The sequence below is a fragment of the Sitophilus oryzae genome, unplaced genomic scaffold, assembly GCF_002938485.1.
Source record: "Sitophilus oryzae breed Bouriz unplaced genomic scaffold, Soryzae_2.0 scaffold_1307_pilon_pilon, whole genome shotgun sequence".
NCBI classification, from domain to species: Eukaryota; Metazoa; Arthropoda; class Insecta; order Coleoptera; family Curculionidae; genus Sitophilus; species Sitophilus oryzae.
Window position 1 is genome coordinate 3,255,446 of NW_022145957.1, and position 23,358 is coordinate 3,278,803.

Sequence of the window (23,358 nt, forward strand, 5' to 3'; positions counted from 1 at the left end):
AAATCGTTCACCGTTCTAATGTGTGGGATAGGTTGAGTATTACCAAGCAGTCTTCTATACTCCGTCCAGTTGGTGATTCTTCTTGGGGTTGCACCTGGTGCCTGCATGGGGTTGAAGCCTCTCACATCGAGCACCACCGGGAGGTGGTCAGAAGTGAGCTCCTGGACGACCGAGATGTGCATCGCCCTAGTCACGTTTTTGGCAATAAACAAGTCCAATACAATTGGATTTTCATATACCCTGTGGTGATATGTTGGTTCATCGAGTGGAATCAGTGTGGCGCCGTGGTACTGAACCTTGTCGAAAAGGCCTACTGAACCCTGTCCTCTGGTGTCGCTGCGCGCGGCACCCCAGGTGATGTGATGCGCATTGAGTTGGCGTTCCAGGAGGCAATTTTTATTGCTGATGACCTAACCATTAATTGGCGGGATACATGCGGTGATGGCGGCCATCATCTCCTGGAAATGCGTCACTAACTGGGCAATCGTTTCGTTCATGACTGCCGTGATGTCCTTGAGTGGCGCCTGGCTTTTGTTTTGTGTGCCCCATACAAACGTGGGCGGGGGAATTGGTTTCTTTACCTGTGGTTGTGGTGCGGGAGTTTATTTAACTGGGCGCATGGGGTACCCTGAAAAACTGGCTGCATGTGGCCCTGAGCAGTTATAGTATTTCGCCGCAGCGGCAGGTTGGTTTCCGCAGGACCAGGAGCTTTGCGGCCCCGCGCATTTCACGCAGACAGGTGCTGCGCTACACTACTTGGCAGTGTGCCCGTACAACTGGCAATTGTAACACTGTGGGCCACCGTTCGCCTTCTTTGTAGATATGTTCACTCTTAGATTTAAGATGCCTCTTAAATTGTTAATGTGGCCCTCTTGCTTAGGTACAGCTACCTGCATCACGTCTTTTGGGACACCTTCCTTGGTCTTTCACCGCTGTACGTGCACCGGGTGGAAGCCTCGCGCCCGGTGTTCCTCCTCGAATTCTTCCGTGGAAATGTCGGGTACTACACACCTGAACAGTACACTCAAGTGACGTTCCTCCGGAGGGCAGAACGTGTGGTACGGAATATTATCTTTGTCCATAAATCTAGATATATTCCTCCGCGGAGTTCGGGTAAACTGTTAAATCCTCTTTCTTATCAGCATTTCATTATCGCGGGACTGCGACAATTCGTTACCTGAGCGGGAGTCCTCGTCTGATTGAACAACCATCTCGATCTGCCTTGACGCCGCCATAGCGACGTTACAGCGGGCCAACTCATTACTGCTTCTCTTGAGGGAGTCCTTGCGCACAACGCAACGCACTGACTAAACGGAACACACATAAACACAGACTGCACAGAGGGAGGGGGCGAGCGATGCTCTTGCTACCACTGGTCGGACTAAACTGGCCTCCGCTACATGATTTTCCGCTAGCCTCGTAGTTGTTTTGATTTCATCTGGAGCGGAATTTGGGGCGTTGCCCTCTGATTGGGACGTAGGTCGTGACTTGAAAGGAGGAGGCACGTCGTTCTAAGATTATCTAACCTTATTTTGGCTTTTCCTGTGATTTTCTTTGAGTTTTCTGTTTTCCTCTAAGAGTAGGCGGTTATTTTCTTTCAGCAGGGCGTTTTTGTCTTCTAGTATTAGTATGATCTTCTTGTATAGGTCCTTTTCGTGCTCCCAGAAGTTGTCAACCGCGTACACGGGAACGTGTCGACAGCTGGCTGTTTTCTGGGTAGCAGATTGGATTAAACATTCAGAATGGTAACTTTCCAGAGACTTTCCACACTCTATCCAGTTTTTTGTACTTTTACAATGTTTGCACTGTTCACTAGACTTTTTCTCGCGAAAATCAGCAGTTTCTTCAGGACGATCGTCAGGATCATCCTGACAAGCAGCCATCTTGAATCGCTGTTACTGAACCATCAGTATAAATTATGTTTTCCGGGTTATACTTGGAGAATATTTCACCAAATTTGATTCTCATAAATGAGCCAGAGGCAAATCATTTGTCATGTTCTAGCACGGATTTGCATACTGCCAGGAGAATAATCCAAAGTGGATTTAATAATCCACATTGGATTATTCTATTTTGGAAGAACAAATTGCGTAGATGTCAAGGTCCGAACAATTCTGAAACCTGATTCTTTATTCTTGTTGTTGTTGACAAATGTATTGCCGTTAGGGTGGTAAAAATGCTTATATACTGGAATGAAAGGACGAGATTAGATAAATAGTTGAAACTCCTAAATATATTGGGAACACCGTGTAGCATCTACAGTAGCAACTTTTATATTTCAAATATTTTTTTGTAAATCTCGAAATATATGAGATAATGGACTTTACAGTTGTTTCACACTGTACAGAATATCCCTAATTGGTTGATATTATTTAAGTTTATTTTTAAAGTAGGTACGATTTAGCTGTAAAGAATCGGTATATGTGCTTAAAATTATGAGTTGGAATACAGTAATTAAAATGAATAAAAGTCTAACATAACATACCTGCTATAAATTATTGATAAAAACGGGACTCGATCAATTAATAATTTCGGAACGAACTTAAAATTTTCTATGAATCTCTGATCGCTCCCCAGACACCCTAAAACGCATGTTTGATAAATGATGATGACGTAACTTTGAACGATCGCTGGACAGACTTCATCTATCATGTATGTATGCGCGTGGAAATTGTTATATTGGGGAAACGAGAATAAATAAAAAATGGAATTAAAGAACATTACAATAACACAATTAAATGAGAAACCTTAAAAAAATCCAGAAAAATACAATGCAAAATCTACAAATTTTGTAGCTGGTTATTTCTAGCTCTATTTATTTATAGTTATATAATAATATCGAAGTGTGATATAACTATGTTTAATGCTGTACCTATTTGTACAAAAATATAAATGATAAAATATTAATAATAATGTGTTCTTGCCTTTAGCTGTGTATTTTTTCTACTTTCGAAAAATCTAAAAAAGAAAAAGAGTAAAAAGTAAAAAGAAAATTATTTTCTTTGTCGCATAGGGGGAAGCCAAGCTCCACTCCCACAACCGGTTTCTGTGCCTACCCTTCATCAGGTCGGCTGTCCAGGGACTGGTTCTATATTCTATAATATACAGGGTGAGTCTTAAATAAGTGTAAATGTTTTCAGGGCTGGTAGATCCCGATAAAAGAAACATATTTTCTCTTTACCGTTATTCAAAAAATCAAAAATAACCGAGTTATTTTACTTTGAAAATTTCCACAAAAAATTGTTTTTTGCTAAAATTTTGAGAACCACTGAATCTTTTCTGGATTTTCTTTCTTGTAAATTTAATTTACTACCTATGTTGCCATATTATCAACAAATTATGTTTTTTTAACTAATAATTAAAAAAAAATTTTTTTTTTCAAAAAATTCCAAATTAAAAAAAAATTCGCGAGAAAAACCCTGATAATCGTGTTTCTGGGGTCGAAATCTACTACCCTTAAAAATATTTACACTTATTTAAGACTCGCCCTGAATAATAGCAAGAAAATATTATTTATTAATATACACTAAAGCTGTAAGAATGTTGTTCATTTCCAATAATAAAATATCTACATAACAGTTATCTTTCAAATGAAAAACTAACTACCACTTTAAATACCGTATTATACAGTTGCACAATTAATTTATCTATCCAAAGTTTGTTCAAACATACAATATATTTTAGCCACCATCACCTCCAGTATCAAGTCATGACACAACTTGTGGGCCATGCGACACTTCTGGTCTTGACGAGTATCTGTTGCTTGAGCAACAATTGGCACAGGAAGCAGCGAGCCATCAGGTATATTGTCTAGATATAAAAAAAAATAATAATAAGATTATAAAAAAATACAAATAAGAAAAATTAGCAACTTAGATATATTTTCTAAGGTACCTAATTATAATATGCATTCCAGAAATTATATTTGGTATTTTCATATCAAGATGATCTTGTCACTCGATATCGGTTGTTTTACCTTTTATCATCTCTTTTTTTTTCGATTTTCTTATGCGTTTTCACCTATTATTATTTCTAATTACCGATGTTTCTCTGTATTTAGATGAAACAAATATTTGTTATTTTGTTAAATCTCCCATTGTTCTCATAGAACTTATGCCAAATAGAGTGTTTTTGTAATTTAAATATCTACGCTAATATTTTCAAAACATACTTACGAAATTGATGGATGTTCTTATAACTAATGATGTAAATTAATTGTCTGTGCCCACGTCTTCCCGTTTCTAAATCTTGGTATCTGAAAAGTTCTACTTTTTCAGCAAAATGTGTTCACAGTAACATCAATAAGCAATCATAATTTACTATTTTTACAATAGTAAATTATATTAAGTTGATTGATTCTAATCTTTATTTCTAAAACTCGAATTTAGTGGAATAAGTGGAATAGATTAGTAATTTCAATTACACTTTATACTTTTAAGTTTACGATCATTCACAATGTCTAAAAAATACAACCAAAATTAATAGAATATCCTAGCAACAGCTTGCGGTGGTTTGTTGTATCCATAGAGAAAGCCTAAGCCCACATAAAGCGGTTTTTGTTTTTTTGCGTTTTTACGTGTGAAGCGCTTTTGCGACTTTACCGTTTGAAACTTTTATTTCGATTTGTGTCCAATAAAACACGCAAAAGAAGCGACAGGTCTCCAGTTTCTATCAAACTGTCGATTAGTAACATTTTTTCGTTTCCTATAGGGCTAGCGTTTACTATGTGATCATCCCAACGCATACAAAGAAGCGCTTGCAATGAACATTCTTGGTATGCTCTATTTGTAGTCATTTAGGAAAGAGTAGTCACTTAAGACACAGAAAATAGGACACTCAATTGTAACAGTACAAGTTCTATTTTCAAATAAAACACTGGATTTCCATCATAACTCCTTTATTACATTGTAGTACTCAGGATTACGACACAAACATGTCTATCGTCGACTGACCGCGGCGGGCGCCTCACTCACAATATCTTATCTCCCATAACATTCTATTGCCTCTGTCATAAAAACCATGCATTATGAATAATACAATCTGACATATACGTAAACCTTAATTTGTTAATAATAACAATACTCTATATAAACAAGGTACTCATAAAAATCATAACACAATATTACTTGTAACCACTACACTATCAAGTGTCCTATATAAAAACTATAAGAATTAAGATTTAAACAATTTAGATTTAAGGTCAAACAGGTAGAAATTTAGATATTAGGATTAAACAACATATAAAATATATTAATTATCCCCAGCAAAGTTCCGGTTTAGCAACCCATTGTATATTAAATAGTCACACAATTAATGAAAACTCAATTAAGTTATTAGATAGAGAAACAAAAGGCAGACGTTTAAATTACCTAGAACATTTAAAAATATTAAAATCAGCTAAAAACGACAATAATGTAAACGACCAACAAGGATTTCTAAACAATTTTTTATTACCCCTATTGTTTTACAATAGCCTATTGTAAATTCCTTAAACCCACCACCATAGCAAATATATCATACCGTGCTGGCAACTGTTACTTTTGGGTCGGTAGTTAAATGTGTGGAAGTAAATCGCATAGGGATCTTATTAAGCCGGAGTGAGAGAAATGCGACGGTGTGCTGTTGTAGCGTCTATCTATTATATCAAGTAAAGTAAAATCACGATCGCAAACCGCTTATTTTTAAACTTTTTTTCGAAAAGATAACTAGATAAAATCATTAGATATGTTTCTGAGCATCTAAAATAGAATTATAAGGATATCGTCAAGGTGTCCATTTTTTTATAAAGAGAGAATGTCAGTAATCGCGATAATTTAAAAACTTAACTTTTTAACACATAACACGTCATAACTTTACTAACTTTTTTTACTAACGAACCACTTTAGATATTGAAACTTTTTTTTTATTTTGAAGATCGGATCTTTTACAATAATTAAATAAGAAAAATTCGATAAGGTTGTTTTTTCCATTCAAAAATGTTAAACAACCCATCCATTTACTTTTAGTGCATAGCAATTTTCAGCAATCGTGTAACTTTTCTATTTATAAAGATTTTCACATATTGTCTGCGAAGAAAATATAGCAGAAATATTAAAAAAAAATTTTGAAAAAACTACAATCAATTTATTTCTAATAGATTTCGAGATATCGATATTTTTAAATTCAGAGTTCTAATAGCTCGACCACTGTCGAACACCAACTCAATTCCACTTATTATTACCAAAAATGCAAGTGTTTCTAACTTACTCTTAAAAATTTTCAAGATATAGAGAAAATTACAACGACTCGTTAATAAATAAACAATAAAATATCACGAGACGAGAAACAATAAAATATCACGTAAATCGTGAAGCTGAATGCATGATGTACACCTTTTCCTAGAACTTTAAGTACTGACAGAGGTACTGATTGGGTTGGCCGCTCAACTGCGACAAATCTGCTATATCCCCTTCCACGTCTCTTAGCACTATGTGCACAGTTTCTCGGTTTGGTTTGGTTTGGTTTGGTTCGGTTTTCATGCGTTTGGCAACGTGTTTACTTTTCTCTCTTTGTTCGGTACATTATAAAACGCATGGTAGGTACTCTTCTTACGTACGGAAATCTCGACCCAAGTCTAACCTTTGCCAGCCCTTAGTATATCCTTAAACTGCAGTCAGACGGCTAGTTTTTAAGAAACTCTTGAAAAATCCCTAACAAGCCGAAACGTATGTAGAGTTAAAGTTACTTTTATTTTTTATTAAAATACTAATATTTGAACGATGGTTCACAAGGAACCAACCACAAACTCAACACTATTTATTAAAAAACAGATTGACAAATCAATCATCTGGTATCTTAAAGCTGTGTTGCCGAACTGCCTTTCCAATATTAGCATATTATATGACGGTAAAAGTTACCTATTAGATTTATCTTTCAATTATGTTGCTTTTTTTTCGAATCTAGAATAAAAGTACCTCATTATTGATTTAAATGTATTAAACTTAACACCTATGCAGTTCCACCTGTCATAAAAATAATATTATGACATATTATAATAATATAATTTGCATTGGTTGCGTTAACCACTTAGTGAACGGAGTTGCAGGTTTCGAGTTCGTTTCCTATGTGATTAGGCAATCGGTTGCGCTAGCCCTATAGGAAACGGAAAAATGCTTCCCAGCCGTTTAACAATCAATCCTTTGTGGCGGTTAGCGTTGAAAATATGAACGATGTTGTTAGCGATGAAAGATATGCCCGGATCGATCGTTGAACGGGCTGGATATTCGACGACAAACGCAATCTACTGCTAGTGCCAGTAAAAATAATTATTATTATTTGCCATTTATTTTACGAATTTTAGTTTATTTGTGTATAGATTTTTTATGTTGTAGTTTTTCGGTTACTTGTGTATTCTAATTATAATATAATAAATAGTTATAGTTATTATACAATAATGGAGTACTAAATATTACTAATTGCTAACGCAATTTTAGGACATGATTTATCAAACCTTTTGAAGTGAAACTTCTTTACGCGCACTGGGAGTAAAAATTCAAGGTCATGTCATACGAGCTAGCGAGACGGCCCTGAAACACGAGCTAGTGTTAACAAAAAGTGGTAACGGCTTAGAAATACGTAGTGGCGCGACGTGTATTTGTGAGCGGTCCACGTGTTTATCAAAAATATTGATAAAAAATGTCTATACCTATGTGGCGGATTCATCTCTCCAAAAGAATCCTTTATGGGTATTTCGCCACTGCACTGCAAGAAAATCTACAAAATAAAATAGTTATTTTTTGCAAACACTTCTGCGGTAAACCTAAACAGACACTGCTTGTCAGAAGTTATGTTTACAGTTATACAAATTTGCCTAACAAAGAAAAAAATGCTTAACGTTTCGGAAAGTTTATCTCTTTCCGTCGTCGGAAGCAAAAAAAAAATACAAAGAAAGAAGAAAAAACTATTTAAATATTTAAATTCAACTATTCGAGGATACTTTACTTTTTTAAAACAGACACGTCTACAAGAAACAACAACAACGTCTACAGAACGTCAACAACCTAACCTAACCTAACCTAAGGTCAGCGGTTTCTTGTAGACGTATCTGTTTTAAAAAAGTAAAGTGTTCTCGAATAGTTGAATTTAAATATTTTAAATAGTTTTTTTCTTCTTTCTTTGTATTTTTTTTGCTTCCGACGACGGAAAGAGATAAACTTTCCAGAAGTGTCTAGCCCTAGCAGTCAACTATTAAGCTTGACCAATCAGGTTGGTTAGCGTGGTTATTTGAAGGGTGTTAATTCATTTGTGTTTGTCAAAAACTCTAACGTGATTGGTCGGGCTTAATAGTTGCCTGCTAGGGCTAGACACAAGTAACTTTCCGAAACGTTAAGAATTGTTTTCTTTGTTAGGCAAATTTGTATAACTGTAAACATAACTTCTGACAAGCAGTGTCCGTTTAGGTTTAACGCAGAAGTGTTTACAAAAAATAACTATTTTATTTTGTAAATTTTCTTGCAGTGCAGTGGCGAAATACCCATAAAGGATTTTTTTGGAGAAAAATATTGATATTTTAATGCAAACTTTGTAAAAGTGAATCTGATTATTACGTTTAAAAACCGTTTGTTACACTTCAATTTAATAGAATCTTTCCAAACAGTAGATGTTCTCTATAAAAATATTTTTAGAAATTTTCCTAAAATGAAAAAAAATGCATACCTACTATTTAATTTATTTTTATTGTTATATTAAATATTACGTCCTCCTATGATGGGGTCTCATCTTAGAAATCGCTAAAGACGCTACAGAAAACATACTGATTTGTTTTCATTTGCGTCTTTTGCGAGACACGCCGAACGCTACACGCTTTTGGTCGTATATATATATATATATATATATATATATATATATATATATATATATATATATATATATATATATATATATATATATATATATATATATATATATATATATATATATATATATATATATATATATATATATATATATATATATATATATATATATATATATAATCCTGTTATTTTGTTTTAGTCGCAAAAGACGCTTCACGCAAAAAACGCAAAAATCGCTTTCTGTGACCGTGGGCTAAATAATTAGCTTATAAAACAATATACTTTTCATTTCTAACTACAATTTCTTTTGGCGGATGAGAATCAAAATTCCAAAAAGACATTACTCGCAAATTTTGAATGATAATTATTGGCAAAAGATAAGCTTGTTAACTTTTTCTACTAATTGGAAATTACTACCACTAATTTTGACGTTTTCAGTGCTTACATTGAAAATAGAAGAACAAACTTCTACCGCTAATAATTGAAACCGATGGTAAATTGATAATTTCGAGGTTCTGAATGAAGTTTAATAGTTTTGTCATTATCTTTTGCACTAAAATGAAGTAGAGTAAACGCCACGAATGTTTGGGAGTGATTCATCCCTTGATGAAGTTAGAACGTTCAGAACCTTTAAAAACCTACGTCAGACGTAGGTTTTTAAAGGCGCGGTCTAATCATCTGCCTGCGCTCCTCCTACTTATTCTAAAATGTTAGCGTGATTGACAAAGACGATATCGCGTTTCTTTGATTGATTCGTTTTTGTGCGTCCATTGGTGTGCTTGCAGTGCGACGAATGGGGCATTCCATTTTATATTTATAACCAAATATATGTTTTGACAAGACTTTGACAGTTAAAAAAACAAATTACAACAGATTATATATTGATTATTATATGACTTGAAAGACCACGGCACTGGAATTAAGTTTTATGTGACCTTGAACAGATTAGTTCACATGGTAGCGACCGATGAATCACTCCCAAACATTCGTGGCGTTTACTATAGTTTATTTCCATAATATTCCAACAAATAAAGGCACAAATTAAGCTGTTTTAGATAATAGAACTCAGACACTTCGCAATAATAGGACCGTCATTTTCGATGACTGATTGATTTCATTTACAATCAACTTGAATTAGTATGACAGGCAACAGCAATTACGGTCATTCACTTTCTTTCGTTAAAGAAACTAGAAATATACCTTTCTTAGTAAAGTGCTGCTTTTAATTTTATAATAAATTTAAACCATAGAATTCGCTAGCATTCGATGAACGGAGAAGACAAGTGGCTATAACCGATATGGCTGAGCAAGCGGATAGACAATTGATTATGTCGCCGGAACAGAGGGAATTTGAAATGCTAGAAGAACAGATGTCTCAACAACGAAGACCCGGTAGAACTTCAGGTCGTCGAGAATTTGCTGATAGATCAAGACGAGCCATGATCGACGAAATGGCAGAAGAAGCAGAAAGGAACTGGATGGATAGAATGGTAGGTGTGATTAAGTAGTGAAAATAAAAAATACCTCGTACTTATACCTGGTCAGTGTAAATAAGTGCTGATATTTTTAGGGGTATACCGGGTGTCCCAGGCTCAGCGTGCATTAGAAGTTTCTAAAGAACTAAAATATCTAGACCAGAGATTTTTTGCACATCATTGATTTATAATGAGAAGTATCGATTAAAAATATTTTCAATATGGCGGCTCTTCCGGAAATACCGGAAGTTGATAGCAATTTTATTATTTTAAATGGGTGTCCCTGTTTTTATTATATACTTATTTTCTCAGTAAAAATGTATGAATATTGATGTTAAACACTCTTACCTAACATAAACCGTTTTTGAGACAAAAAAAAAATTTGGACGGAAAAAACTGTCTGCTTAAAAAATTGTTTAGCCTAAAGGTCAAATTTAGTGATTACCACAACCACTGTGATATAAAGACAAGACATGTAGCTATCTATTTCAAAAATTAAATTGTTCGAATGTCATATAATAATGGCGGTAGCTGTCATGGAATTGAGCGATTAAAAAATTAAGAGTTTAATAGGCGTCTTTATAAAAATATATCTCGTATTTTCGCTCTTTAGTTGTTATATCTAATAGTTCATATTATTGATATCTAATAAGCTGTATGATCGAAAAAGGTGCAAAGTTGGCTTGGAAATGATGATTAATGACATACTGCTTTTTGAACACAGTATCAGAGTATGATATGGTCAGATCTATTGTTTTACATCACTTGACGTTTAAAGTCATAGGCTACTGGTTAAATCAAGAAAAATATACGCTTTAAAACTAAATCTTAAATAACTTAAAAACGCTTTATTTTAGGTATATAGGAACATGTATAGACTAAAAGTAACGAATTGAAAAACATTTTCATCAGTGAAATAAAAGAAGTGGGTTTCCATTTGAAAAAAAAATATGATAATTGAAAATGAATCTTTTGGGATTTTTTTTCCGAAAATGGAATTTCAGTGTACAGTGTTTAGGCAGTGATTTCCCCCTCGCCTTAGACTGACGTGCGATGGCCAGGGAAGGGGGGGCAGCTGCCCCCTCGAATCTACCAATTTAAAATAAAATAGAGAAATCACACACCTAAAAGGAAGAAAACTAAAATGTGGAATATTTGGAAAACGCTTTTCTCGAAAAATGTGTGTTTTGCTGAACTTTATATGTATTATAATGTATGGTAGTATTTATAAATGGAACTCAATAAAGTTTGTCTTATGTCTCAAAAGAGTCAATGTCAAAAATTTTATTATAAATATCTACGGACCAAATATAGATAAATAATTTCAATTTCAGAGAGTACCTTCGCCACCACAATGGGCACCATCGTCACCTCAACGGGTACCATCGCCATGCCCAGTAGAAACGTTTGGTCCAGAACTTGGAAGTAGGCTTGATACTTCTGGTAAGTTATATGTAGTATAATATTAGCTCTATATGGAAATAGGTGACTATATATTTTAGAAATTTGTATGTATTTTTTTTGTATTGCATATCATATCATCATCATCATCATCATTCTCAGCTTATTCAAGCATTTCCAATTATGGTGTAGCCTCCCTCACATATTTAGATACAGTGGCGTAGCGTGTATTAATATAGACGTGTGCAAAGTCGCATCAGCGAGGCCTCTTTGCTTTCGTTCCTAAGAACTACGCAATAACGAATAAACCTATCTTACCAAACATGTTTAGACATACGTACTTATGAGAGTGAAAAAATATAAATGCGCGGTAGGAGAATATTGAAAAGCATATAGATTTGAAAAAAGATTTTATTATGTAACTTAAGTAATTTAATTTTTTACAAATGTAATATTCTTCTTCGGCTTTTTGCTTTACTGAAGTCTTCTAGTAAGGATTTGTAATTTATATTTGCAGCTAAATCTGAGGGTTTCGATAGAGCAGGGCCGTTCCTGGCGAGCGTGCAGTGCGTGCACGCACGTAGGCGCAACATTTTGGAGGCGCAAAATCGAAGGGTCAATCAGTACTTTGTAACAAAAAACCGATACGCTTTCTTGCAAATAAAGAAATACTTAAACATACATCATAGGATAAAGTTTGCTTCGCGTCTTTTCTGCAATCTTCGCGTCTTTTTTGCAAGTCTAGGGCAATCTGTCGGCAACACATTGATCTCATCTATTTATTTTTCATTTTATTAATTTTATGGAAAGCACTGTTCATTAAAATGTTGTATCCTATGTTATAGGACTTGTTTCTCTCTATAATTTCTTGTCTCACAATGTACCGTTTGTGTCCGGGCCGCGAAGGGTTCATCGTTGCATAGTTGTCGATTTTCGAAAGAAATCAGTACATAATGTATATTATTTCGTATATTTTTTATTTTATTGATTTTATGGAAAGCACTGTTCATTAAAATGTTGTATCTTATATTATAGGGCTTGTTTCTCTCTACAGTTTCCTGTCTTACAATGTACCGTTTGTGTCGGGGAAGGGTTCATAGTTTCATAGTTGTCTATTTTCGAAAGATATCAGTACATGTATATTATTTCGTATATTTTTCATTTTATTGATTTTATGGAAAGCACTGTTCATTAAAATGTTGTATCCTAGGTTATAGGGCCTATACAATACAAATCCTATGTTATAGGGCTTGTTTCTCTCTACAATTTCCTGTCTCACAATGTACCATTTGTGTCGGGGAAGGGATTATAGTTTTATAGTTGTCTGTTTTCGAAAGAAATCAGTACATGTATATTATTATTTCGTATATTTTTCAATTTATTGATTTTATGGAAAGCACTGTTTATTAAAATGTTGTATCCTATATTGCTTGTTGGGCTTGTTTCTCTCTACAATTTTCTGTCTCACAATGTATCGTTTGTGTCGGGGAAGGGATCATAGTTTCATAGTTGTCGATTTTCGAAAGAAATCAGTACATGTATATTATTTCGTATATTTTTCATTTTATTGATTTTATGGAAAGCACTGTTCATTAAAAAGTATCAGTATCAGCACTGTATCATATATTATATGGCTTGTTTCTGTCTACAATTTCCTGTCTCACAATCAGACGCGCAACTAGGGGCGGGGGGGCAGGGGGGGCTTAGCCCTCCCAGATAACCCGTGCGTGTCTTATAAAATTGGTCTTAACCTCACATCAATATTATCTTATAGTGACCTAAGCCCCCCCAAAAAAGTTAAGCCCCCCTAAAAGTATATGTCTAGTTGCGCCTCTGCTCACAATGTACCGTTTGTGTCGGGGAATGGATCATAGTTTTATAGTTGTCGATTTTCGAAAGAAATCAGTACATGTATATTATTTCCGATTTTTAGTTTATTGTTTTTATGTATTTCATATAAAATGGGTCAGTTTTTTCTTTACGGTACTATTTTTTTACTAAATATTTTTGTGGTTTTGTTTGTTTTATTTATTTAATAAATGTTTTATACTTTAATTAGAACAGTTTTTTTACATTTTCAATTACATATTGCTCGTTTGTCGCAGAATATAAATTCTTTAAATTTTTGAGATTAAGATTAAAATATATAATTGATTTAAATATAAAAAGGGCGCACCAAAGAATGCTGCACGTAGGCGCCAGATACCGCAGGAACGGGCCTGCCGATAGAGTATTGCTAAAGCAGACAGTCGGTTCCGCTTCATACTGTTTCTTAAGTAGTTTTTTAACTTAGAAAAGTTTGTTCCTGCGGAAGTTGTACTTACAAGCATAGTCAACATTATTCTAGTAGCAAGATAAACATTGGGCATCTATCCCAATCTTCCAAATCATTTCTAATTATGCATTGAATCATCTGATTGGCATCTCTAATGGAGTTTGGTAGATTAGGCACTAAAAGTTGTATTTCTTCGTAAAGTTCATAAGATTCTATATCTTTGCTTCCCCCCAATCTTAAAGTACTATACTTAAATCATTACAGTGCTTCATAAGCTCGTTATTTGGCAAAGATTTTAAATATTTATGTCGTACAAGAATCAAAAATTGTTGTTATTTTCAGGGGATGCAATAAATCTAATGTTAATGTCTTGTATCATGGGTCAACCCTTATTTTTAAAAAGCAATTCTGAATCTACTTTCAGCCGAAGCAATAGGATCATCTACATATACATAATTACACATTTAATTTTTCTTGCGAACCCATTTCTTTTTAAAAGTCGTTGTAATCAAACAACTGCTCTCTCTTTTCTATGAATTCGTAGTTATTAAAACGTTTTTTTCATTAGCGTTTTTATAAAACATTACTACTGCGAACGGCAGCTTTTCATCGGAGAGCAGTCGTGGATAAGGTATTTCACAAGAGAGAAAACTAATCAATAACAGTAAACAAAAAAATATAGATATTGGGCGCCAGGCATGTACAGAGAAAGAAAACACAGTTGTATATTACTTAAAACTAATGACTATATTTATTCATGATGTTCTTTGCTGGTACATGACATTGTAGAGTTCAAGTAAATATATAGTGATTACAGTTGAGGGTTGGAACCTTTGGTGTTACACAGCAAAATAAAAACACTAAATCACCACAATACACCAAAACACTTTTACTTTTATACTGGACGCGCGTTTCGCTAACCATGTTAGCATCATCAGCAGATGATTATAAACTCAAATTCATTAGTTTATAATCATCTGCTGATGATGCTAACATGATTAGCGAAACGCGCGTCCAGTGTAAAAGTAAAAGTGTTTTGGTGTATTGTGGTGATTTAGTGATTTTATTTTGCAAATATATAGTGGTTATATGTCAAAGAAAGTGGTGTTAAGAGTTGTACTAAATATCTATGAAAACAACTATGATAAAATACAAGACATGTAAAGTTTAAGAGAATATATGAAATGTAGCATTACTTTAATTAATTTGATATATTTTATATGATATTAAATCGAAGATGTTGTAACCCGTAGATTCTAGAATCTATGTTTGGTTATTCATCTGTTAAAATAGTGCAATAATAAGATCTATGAAAGTAATACCAACAAGACGTAATGTAATGAAACCTAAGATCTAAATCATATTTTAAATATTAAATCGACATGAATTAACAATTAACGACTTAACAATCTAACCACTAAACATAGTCTGTACGATATAACTTAAGATGTACGATTGTTTAAGACTGAAAATGTTTTAGATGTTAAATGTAAAACTAGAACTTAAATCTACACTTAGCTGTTCTTTATGTAATCTTGCTTCAAACACTAACAGCGTGAGGTGGGCTCGCATCTCTGTATTCGGCCATCCAATACAACAAAAGGGGCCAGAATGAGGACACCATGAATTGATACAGCCGTAACTACTAACTAGCTTATAGATGGGAACGAAGCAGCATGGGGCTCAAGCTACATCCACGCTGGGGCACTTTATATGTAAGAAAAATCATTCCTACTGGGGACACTTGTCCACAGGACATCCGTACATAGGATAATGGTACAAGGGAACACTACCCGTACCTTGGACCATAACCTAGGACCCTAAAAATACGAAACTCTTGTTTAAAATCAAACAAGGTCTAATAAACAAAATAAACCTACCTCGAATTACTTCCGAGGGCTCACTAAATAATAAAGAACTTGTCCTTTCTTCCATGTGATATTCTAGAGGGCAAAAGAGAAGGAACGCCAACGTGCCAGCAAAATACAAATACAAGTTAGGTTGGGGCATCCGTAACTCTACCCTAAAAATACGCAGTAATAATAACGAATCAAAAAAGATAATATCTCATTTTTACCTGTAGCTTCGAAATAGCAGCTGATTCAAATTATACAGCAAGATTTTTATAATTGCAGTTTCTCGAAGCAAGGATTTTTTGATGGTGACAATAGAACGGTCAAAGCCAAAGTGAAGTTAAGCACGGAGAGGCGCCTTGAAGCGATGTTGACAGCGCTCCACAGAACAGTGAAACGATAGCAGGGTTGCTGACTAGAGAACGTAACAATTACGCCAAGCGCGTCAAATAAACTATCCGGCCTGAACGAGAGGGAATCCGGTGATGATAGGCCAGACATCATATATTACATATAAAAAAGACATGTAACGAACTAAAAACGTTACAACTTGTTTCACGAAATTTGTGGATCCAATCACCAAAATTGTGCAAATTATCAATAACGTGTAATTTAATATCGACTTTTTGCCAGATCTTACTTATGTTGTTGACGCCGTTTAATATTTTGTAATACACGTGTTCGAGATAATAAATTTCAGAGTTAGCATTTCAGTTAGGTTAGGCAATCGCAGACAGTGTTCTCCCGGGGCCCTTTTAGGTGCGAGGCCGTGGGAGAAGGCCCATTTTGCCCATGCCCAGCTGCGCCACTGTTTAGATACTCTCTTTTTAGTTGAGCCCATTGTAGTCTATTCTTAATATCATGGTCCCATCCCAGGTTTGGTCTTCTTCTAGGTCTCTTAATTCCTCGTAGGTAGCATGCTGTAATTTTCGTTGTCCATCTGTTGTCCGTCCTTCTTGCCAGGTGTCAAGCACATTGCCACTTGAGGGATTTGATTTTGTGGATGACATCTATTACCTGGGTCTTATGTTGTAACCACTCTTTTTTTACGGTCTTTTTTTCTTACATATTTCATTCCATTGAGCGCTGTGCGTCCTGCAGTTTCCTTATAATGTTCGTTTTAAGTGTCCAGGTTTCGCATGCATAGGATATGACTGAAAGTACAAATTGGTCGAATGTTTTCTTCTTTAGATAAAGAGGCATTCTAGATTTGAATATGACTGAGTTTCTTCAAAGTACTCTATGTAAACTTAATTCTTCGGTTGATTTCTGGTAGTAGAGATCCCGAGCTGTGTATTAGTTATCCTAAATGTGCGTCTCAAAAGTGGGTCACCCCCATAATTTTTTTTATTTTTTCTGATAAAAAAAACGAGATTTGGTATGTTAGTATATGACATAAATAGGATTGATTGAGGCATTCAATTGTTTTCGGTCACTTCCTGTTTCACCAGAAATGACTACAACTTTTGATTTTTAAATGGCACCCTCGGATTTTTTTTACTTTATTCGATATAATAACATTCAGAATAGAATGACATATCATATGTCAACTTTGGACATTCTCGCTTAATAAAAAATCGTATTTTAAATTTCAATCTATAGTGCCATGGCTATGTTAAAAATACTAATATTTAATCAAGGAGCACTGGAAAAATAGATTTGATTGTTTAATGTTTTTAGTATCTTGTCCTGGCCGGTTAAAAGATGCACAAATCATATTTTTAATTATATCTCAATTTTTTCAAATGGAACGAGGATGACACATTAGCATGTTTGGAAAAAGCATTTTTTACGAATAATTTGATACCACACACTTGGTACTTCGAGTCAAATTATTATGAACCGCACGTTATAATTTCAAATAAACCATATGCGAAAATGTCAAAAGTTGACATTTGATATATCATTCTATTCAGAGTGTTATTTTCTGTCGAATAAAGTAAAAAAAAATAACGAGGGTGCCATTTATAAATCAAAAGTTGTGGTCATTTCCGGGGAAACAGGAAGTGACCGAAAAGAATTGAACTTCTTGATTAAAAAATAGTGTTTAATATATGTTTAGAAAGGAAATAGAGAAATGTTTGATTGTTTTTAATATACTCGATAAAATAAGAATTCCTGCTAAAATAAAACACGTGGTACGAGGTCGGCTTACCTCGGAGGGTTGTAGTCTTCTCCTGGGTGGCCACCCTGTATATGGATCAGGAACAACTACTCGCGCGAGTAAACGGTATCGAATTGGTAGGAACTTTTGAAGATTTAAAATAAAGTTATTTGCGGCAGCGGCGGTTAGCACGTTGAATCGATCTCTCGTTAGATGCGGTTCTTGCGGGATCTTTCGATCAAGTGTATTGTGGTCCAAGGTTAATTGACGCAGGCGTGTTTCAGCCCTTTGGAATAACCTCCCTAGTACCACATATGCGTATACAATAAATAATAGAATAAATTAATATTGAATTTAAAATTAAAAAGATAAAATTAAATATATTTTGAGAGTTTCCTAAACATTCTGCCCGGCGAAAAGGCATGTTCTTTCTAAACATGCGTTTTAAATGCGTAACTTTTGAATGCAAAAAAATAAAAATTGAGATAAAGATAAAGAAAAAATAAAAAGAGAAGAAAAATACATAAAAATAATTTTGTGTAATAGCAAAAAAAAATAAATGGCGATAATTAATTGCTGGGTAAAGGACATAATTTAACTAAAGGACGCTGCAAAGTTCCCTTAGCTGTCCTCACCAAAGCAACCCGCACCACACCATCCGTCCCCTCACTTAACGAAATTATGCGACCTAAGGTTCATTGGCATGGAGGAGCATTTTCATTTTTTATAATAACTAACGTTCCTACTAATAACTAACGAAGGAACGTCAGAGGAATTAAGCCATTTCTGGCATTGTTGAAGCGAATGCAAATACTCCTTATGTCACCTGTTTGTACCACCTGTTTGTGCGATGTAATCGTTGTAAAAATTGCTAACGAGAGAGACGGTTAATTGGTACAGCAGTAAAGTTCGGCGTAGGTAAACTGTTCAATGGCTCTAAAGTTAAAAAATGACCTGGGGTTAGCGCGTTAATGTCTTCGACTTCAGAACTGATGGGATTGAGCGGACGTGAATTTAATACAGCTTCAATCAAGGTCAGAATCGTATATAATTCCTCAAAAGTCAGGACTTGTTGTCCGATTACTCGACCTAAATGCGTTTTTACTGAACGGACGCCAGCTTCCCAAAGTCCCCCAAAATGTGGGGCAGCGGGCGGATTAAAATGCCATTGAATATTTTCATGTTCAACTGCGGATTCAAACATAGTTTTAATTTCTTTGCTAGCACCAACAAAATTGGTTCCACAATCACTATATATGTCTGTGCAGCGACCTCTTCGTGATAGGAATCTCTGAAGGGCGCCAAAAAAGATTCCGTGGACAAGCTACTAACTAATTCTAAGTGCATAGCTTTAGTCGCAAAACATATAAATAAACATATACGATACTTTAGTTGTTTTAGCACCTCTATATCTGTTCATAGTAATTAAGAACGGCCCTGCAAAGTCTACCCCCGTGTGTGTGAAAGATTTTAATTGTGAAACGCGAGACGGCGATAAATTTCCCATTTGCGGTTGGAAAGACTTCGGATTGGATCGCCAACAAATTAAACATGAATGAATTACTGAATTTATAGCTCGTTTAGGAGAAAGAATCCAAACCGATTGAGATAGTAAAAAAAGCAAAGTGCGCAATCCTGCATGAAGGTATTTAAGATGGTAGTAATATATTAAATGGCGTGTTAGTAAACTAGAGCGAGGTAGTAAAATTGGATATTTTGCAGAATAAGATAGAGTTGAATGTTTTAATCTACCACCTACACGAACAATTCCTTGTCCGTCAGTAAAAGGATTAAGTTTACGTAATGGTTTAGAAAAAGATTTAGAAATCAATTCCGATTGGAAACAAATCGATTGAGTCCTTTTTACAAGGCACGTAAATGATTCATTTAATTCAACAGTTAAGAGCGGACCCGATCTTTTTTGACGGGGATTTTTTATATTAAAAAGGAAGCGTAAAACATAAACGACGGTACGTTGAAGAGTAGCGAAAGAAGAGTATTTTTCTAAAAGAAGGTCAATAAAGTTCTCTTCAGAAGTAGCGGCAAAAAAAGAAGTATGTTTTTCTTCTTCGGAAGTACTATTTAGAGAAGCGCATGCGGAGGTTGAACCTAACATAGCATCAGGATCATGAAGAAAAGAAGGTCCTTGAAACCAAGTACTAAAATTTACAAACTCTGATGGAAATATTCCTCGAGAAGCAACATCAGCAGGGTTGTTCTTGGACTCAACGTGTAACCAAGTTGCGTGTGGGAGCTTGTCTTGAATATAAGCTACTCGGTTAGCAACAAAAGTTTTCCAACGACTAGGTGGAGAGTGAAGCCAATATAAAACAATATTAGAGTCAGACCAGGTAATAATTTTATCTAAAGATATTTTAGTTTTAAAAATGGGTACTAAATATGCGAGTAATTTAGCAAGAAGAACAGCGGCGCAGAGCTCAAGACGGGGAATTGTTAACTTCTTTAAAGGCGCAACTTTGTTTTTGAAGCAACTAAATGAACATCTATTTTTTTGTTGTTTCTCAAAATTCTAAGATATACAACTGCGGCGTAACCTTTTTCAGACGCATCACAAAAACCATGCAACTCACATCTATTCTCACACTCGGAAAATAGGATCTTCCGGGGAAGGTCAATTTGAGACAACAAGTGCATTTCATTTTTGTAACGCGTCCAAATACGGATAATTTCGTCAGGGGGCTGTTGGTCCCAATCCATATGGGACGACCATAACTTTTGGATTAAAGTTTTAGTAAAAAAGGTAACAGGAGCTAAGAAGCCTAACGGGTCAAAAATACGAGCTAATTCTGACAACATGTTTCGTTTAGTACAAGGTCTGTCAAGAGAGTTAAAATGAAAATGAAAGTTATCCGTTGTGGGATTCCACTGAAGACCCAAAATTTTTAATGATGATTCAGGATCATCAAAATTTATATGAGTAGTTGATAAAAAGTCAGAAGGTAGATCACTCAGTAGATTGGGATCGTTACTTGCCCATTTTCTAAGGTCAAGCCCAGCTTTAGAAAACAAAGCTATTAGTTCATTTTTAAGGGCGAGAGCTTCACTGAAAGTGGTGGCTCCAGTAACCACGTCATCAACATAAGTATGATTTGAAATCGCATGAGATGCTAAGGGAAAATCTGCTCCTTCATCAAGGACTAATTGCTGAAGTGCGCGTAAGGCTAAGAAAGGCGAAGGCGATAAACCATAAACGACAGTAATTAATTCGTAGTCCTGAAGAGGGTCATTACGAGAAAATCTCCAAACAATTCTCTGATACTGATGTTGAGAAGAAGTGATCAATATATTGCGATACATCATTTTAATATCTGTACATAAAACGTACACATGAAAGCGAAATTGAATTAAGAGTTCAACAATGTCTTTTTGAAGTTTGGGTCCGGTAAACAAATGATCGTTGAGAGAGGTTTGGTTCGGGAGCTTCGCACTACCATTGAAAACCACTCGCAATTTGGTTGAGCTAGCTTGAGGCTTTAAAACGCAATGATGCGGAATATAATACGAAGCGGAAGATAACTCAGTTTCATGACTGACAGGTTTCATATGTCCCAGATCAAGATATTCTTTCATAAATTGACAATAAGATTTATACAATTCTTGATCTTTTAATAGACGACGTTCTAAAGAGAGAAATCGCTGTTCAGCAAGTTGACGAATACCGGGGAAAGTAGGAAAGTTATCGCGGAATGGTAGATGCACTACAAATTTTCCATCGGAATTTCTCTGGTATGTTTTTAAGAAATGTTCTTCACAAAAAAGATCATTATCTGACAGCATAGGCAAAAGAGGAACTGACTCTACTTCCCAAAATTTTGTAAGAATATCATCAGTATTAATTTTATGCGAATTACAAAAGAATGAAGTTACAGTAGACGTTTCACAAAATGTACCTATTTTACCCATTGGAACATACCCAAAAATTGTGTTCAAAAGATCTGGTTCTCCGTGAATCCCTCGAACACATCCGTTTAGGATAATTTTTGTGTATACATCAGCACCAAGCAGAATGTCAATAGGACCAGGTACATAAAACTTCGGATCAGCAAGTTTCAAATTGCTAAGATGAGACCAAGAAGAAGCTGGCAAAATTGCAGTAGGTAAGCTATCGCAAATTTTAGGTAAAACAATAGCGTCAGTATTAAGTACTGATTCCGGACAATTAAGCGGTCGAAATGAAAGTGTAACGGTAGCTTGCCCGGAGTTTGTAACCATATTATCAAGACCTTGAATTTCATAAAGTCCCCTTTCCTTTGGTAAACCAAGAGTATTAGCAGACTTCTCTGTTATGAATGAAGTCATACTTCCAGGATCAAGCAAGCATCGCATTGATTGATATATACCAAACTTATCTAATACTTCGATAACCGCGGTTCCTAATAGAACTGATGTAGATTTAGATAACAAGCCTGTCGCAGCGAAGCTCTGATTCAACGAAGAATTCTCATCGCGATTTGAAAATACAGTTTTAGAAGGTGTACCAGAAAAGTGAGGTTTATTATTAAAGCTATTTTCACGAGAAGTTGAAGGTAAAGCTGATTCGGGACTATGAGTGGCGCGTTCTATATTACTTGAAGAAAAATGCAAAAGAGTATGATGACGTTGATTACATTTACGACAAGACATAGCTGATTTACAATTTTGCGTAGAATGAATATTACTTAAGCAGTTAACACATAGATGTGCCCTTTTGGAAAGCTGATACCTTTCTTGAGGAGTTTTGCTTAAAAAAGTTGAACAATTATATAACGAATGCATTTCGTTACAAAGTAAACAAGATCCGGAATTACTATTTTTTGTTTGCTTTGCCAAAAGAGAAGTAGTACGACGAGGTTGTAATGGTGATTTAATTTTATTTGATCTTTTGTTATTAATTAAAGGTAAAGAAAGATTAAGAGATTCATAAGTTTTACAACATTTTTCTAAAAATTCAAATAATTCTTTAAATTTTGGTATTGTGCCTGAGGCAAGCGAAAGTTCAAACCTTGTTATTAAATCATCATCAACCCGTTCCAACAACATGTTAACTAATATGAAGTCCCAAGATTCAATTGGAAAATTTAAATTTTTTAAAGAGGCGAGATTTTGTGAAAATGTGTCCAAAAGATTTCTAAGAGATTCAGGTTGGTCGCGAATAGCTTTAGGGGCAGTTTTAATAGCATACCAATGCGATTGCGCTCGAAATCTTACGTTACTGTAGCGATCAACAAAGTTATCATATGTGGTTTGATAATTGTCTGAAGTCATTGGCAGGCTACTAACAACACCCAATGGTTTACCCTCGACTAACGAAAGAAGGTAACGAAATTTTTCTATTGGCGTTAATGTTGGATTATTATGTATCAGAGCATTATAGAGATCGATAAATGTAGAAAAAGTTCTATAATCACCATTAAAT

The 23,358-nt window shown here is 34.9% G+C and overlaps 1 protein-coding gene across 2 annotated transcripts in view; it reads left to right on the forward strand.

Moving 5' to 3' along the window:
* The window catches only part of LOC115874950, a 153,711-nt gene that overhangs the window by 59,114 nt on the left and 71,239 nt on the right, over positions 1-23,358 (forward strand). For both annotated transcript variants that reach the window (XM_030890259.1, XM_030890258.1), the window contains exons 8-10: positions 3,685-3,801; positions 10,085-10,324; positions 11,644-11,752. In XM_030890259.1, coding sequence (XP_030746119.1) covers positions 3,685-3,801; positions 10,085-10,324; positions 11,644-11,752 — 466 coding nt within the window. The remainder of the gene's footprint in view (positions 1-3,684; positions 3,802-10,084; positions 10,325-11,643; positions 11,753-23,358) is intronic.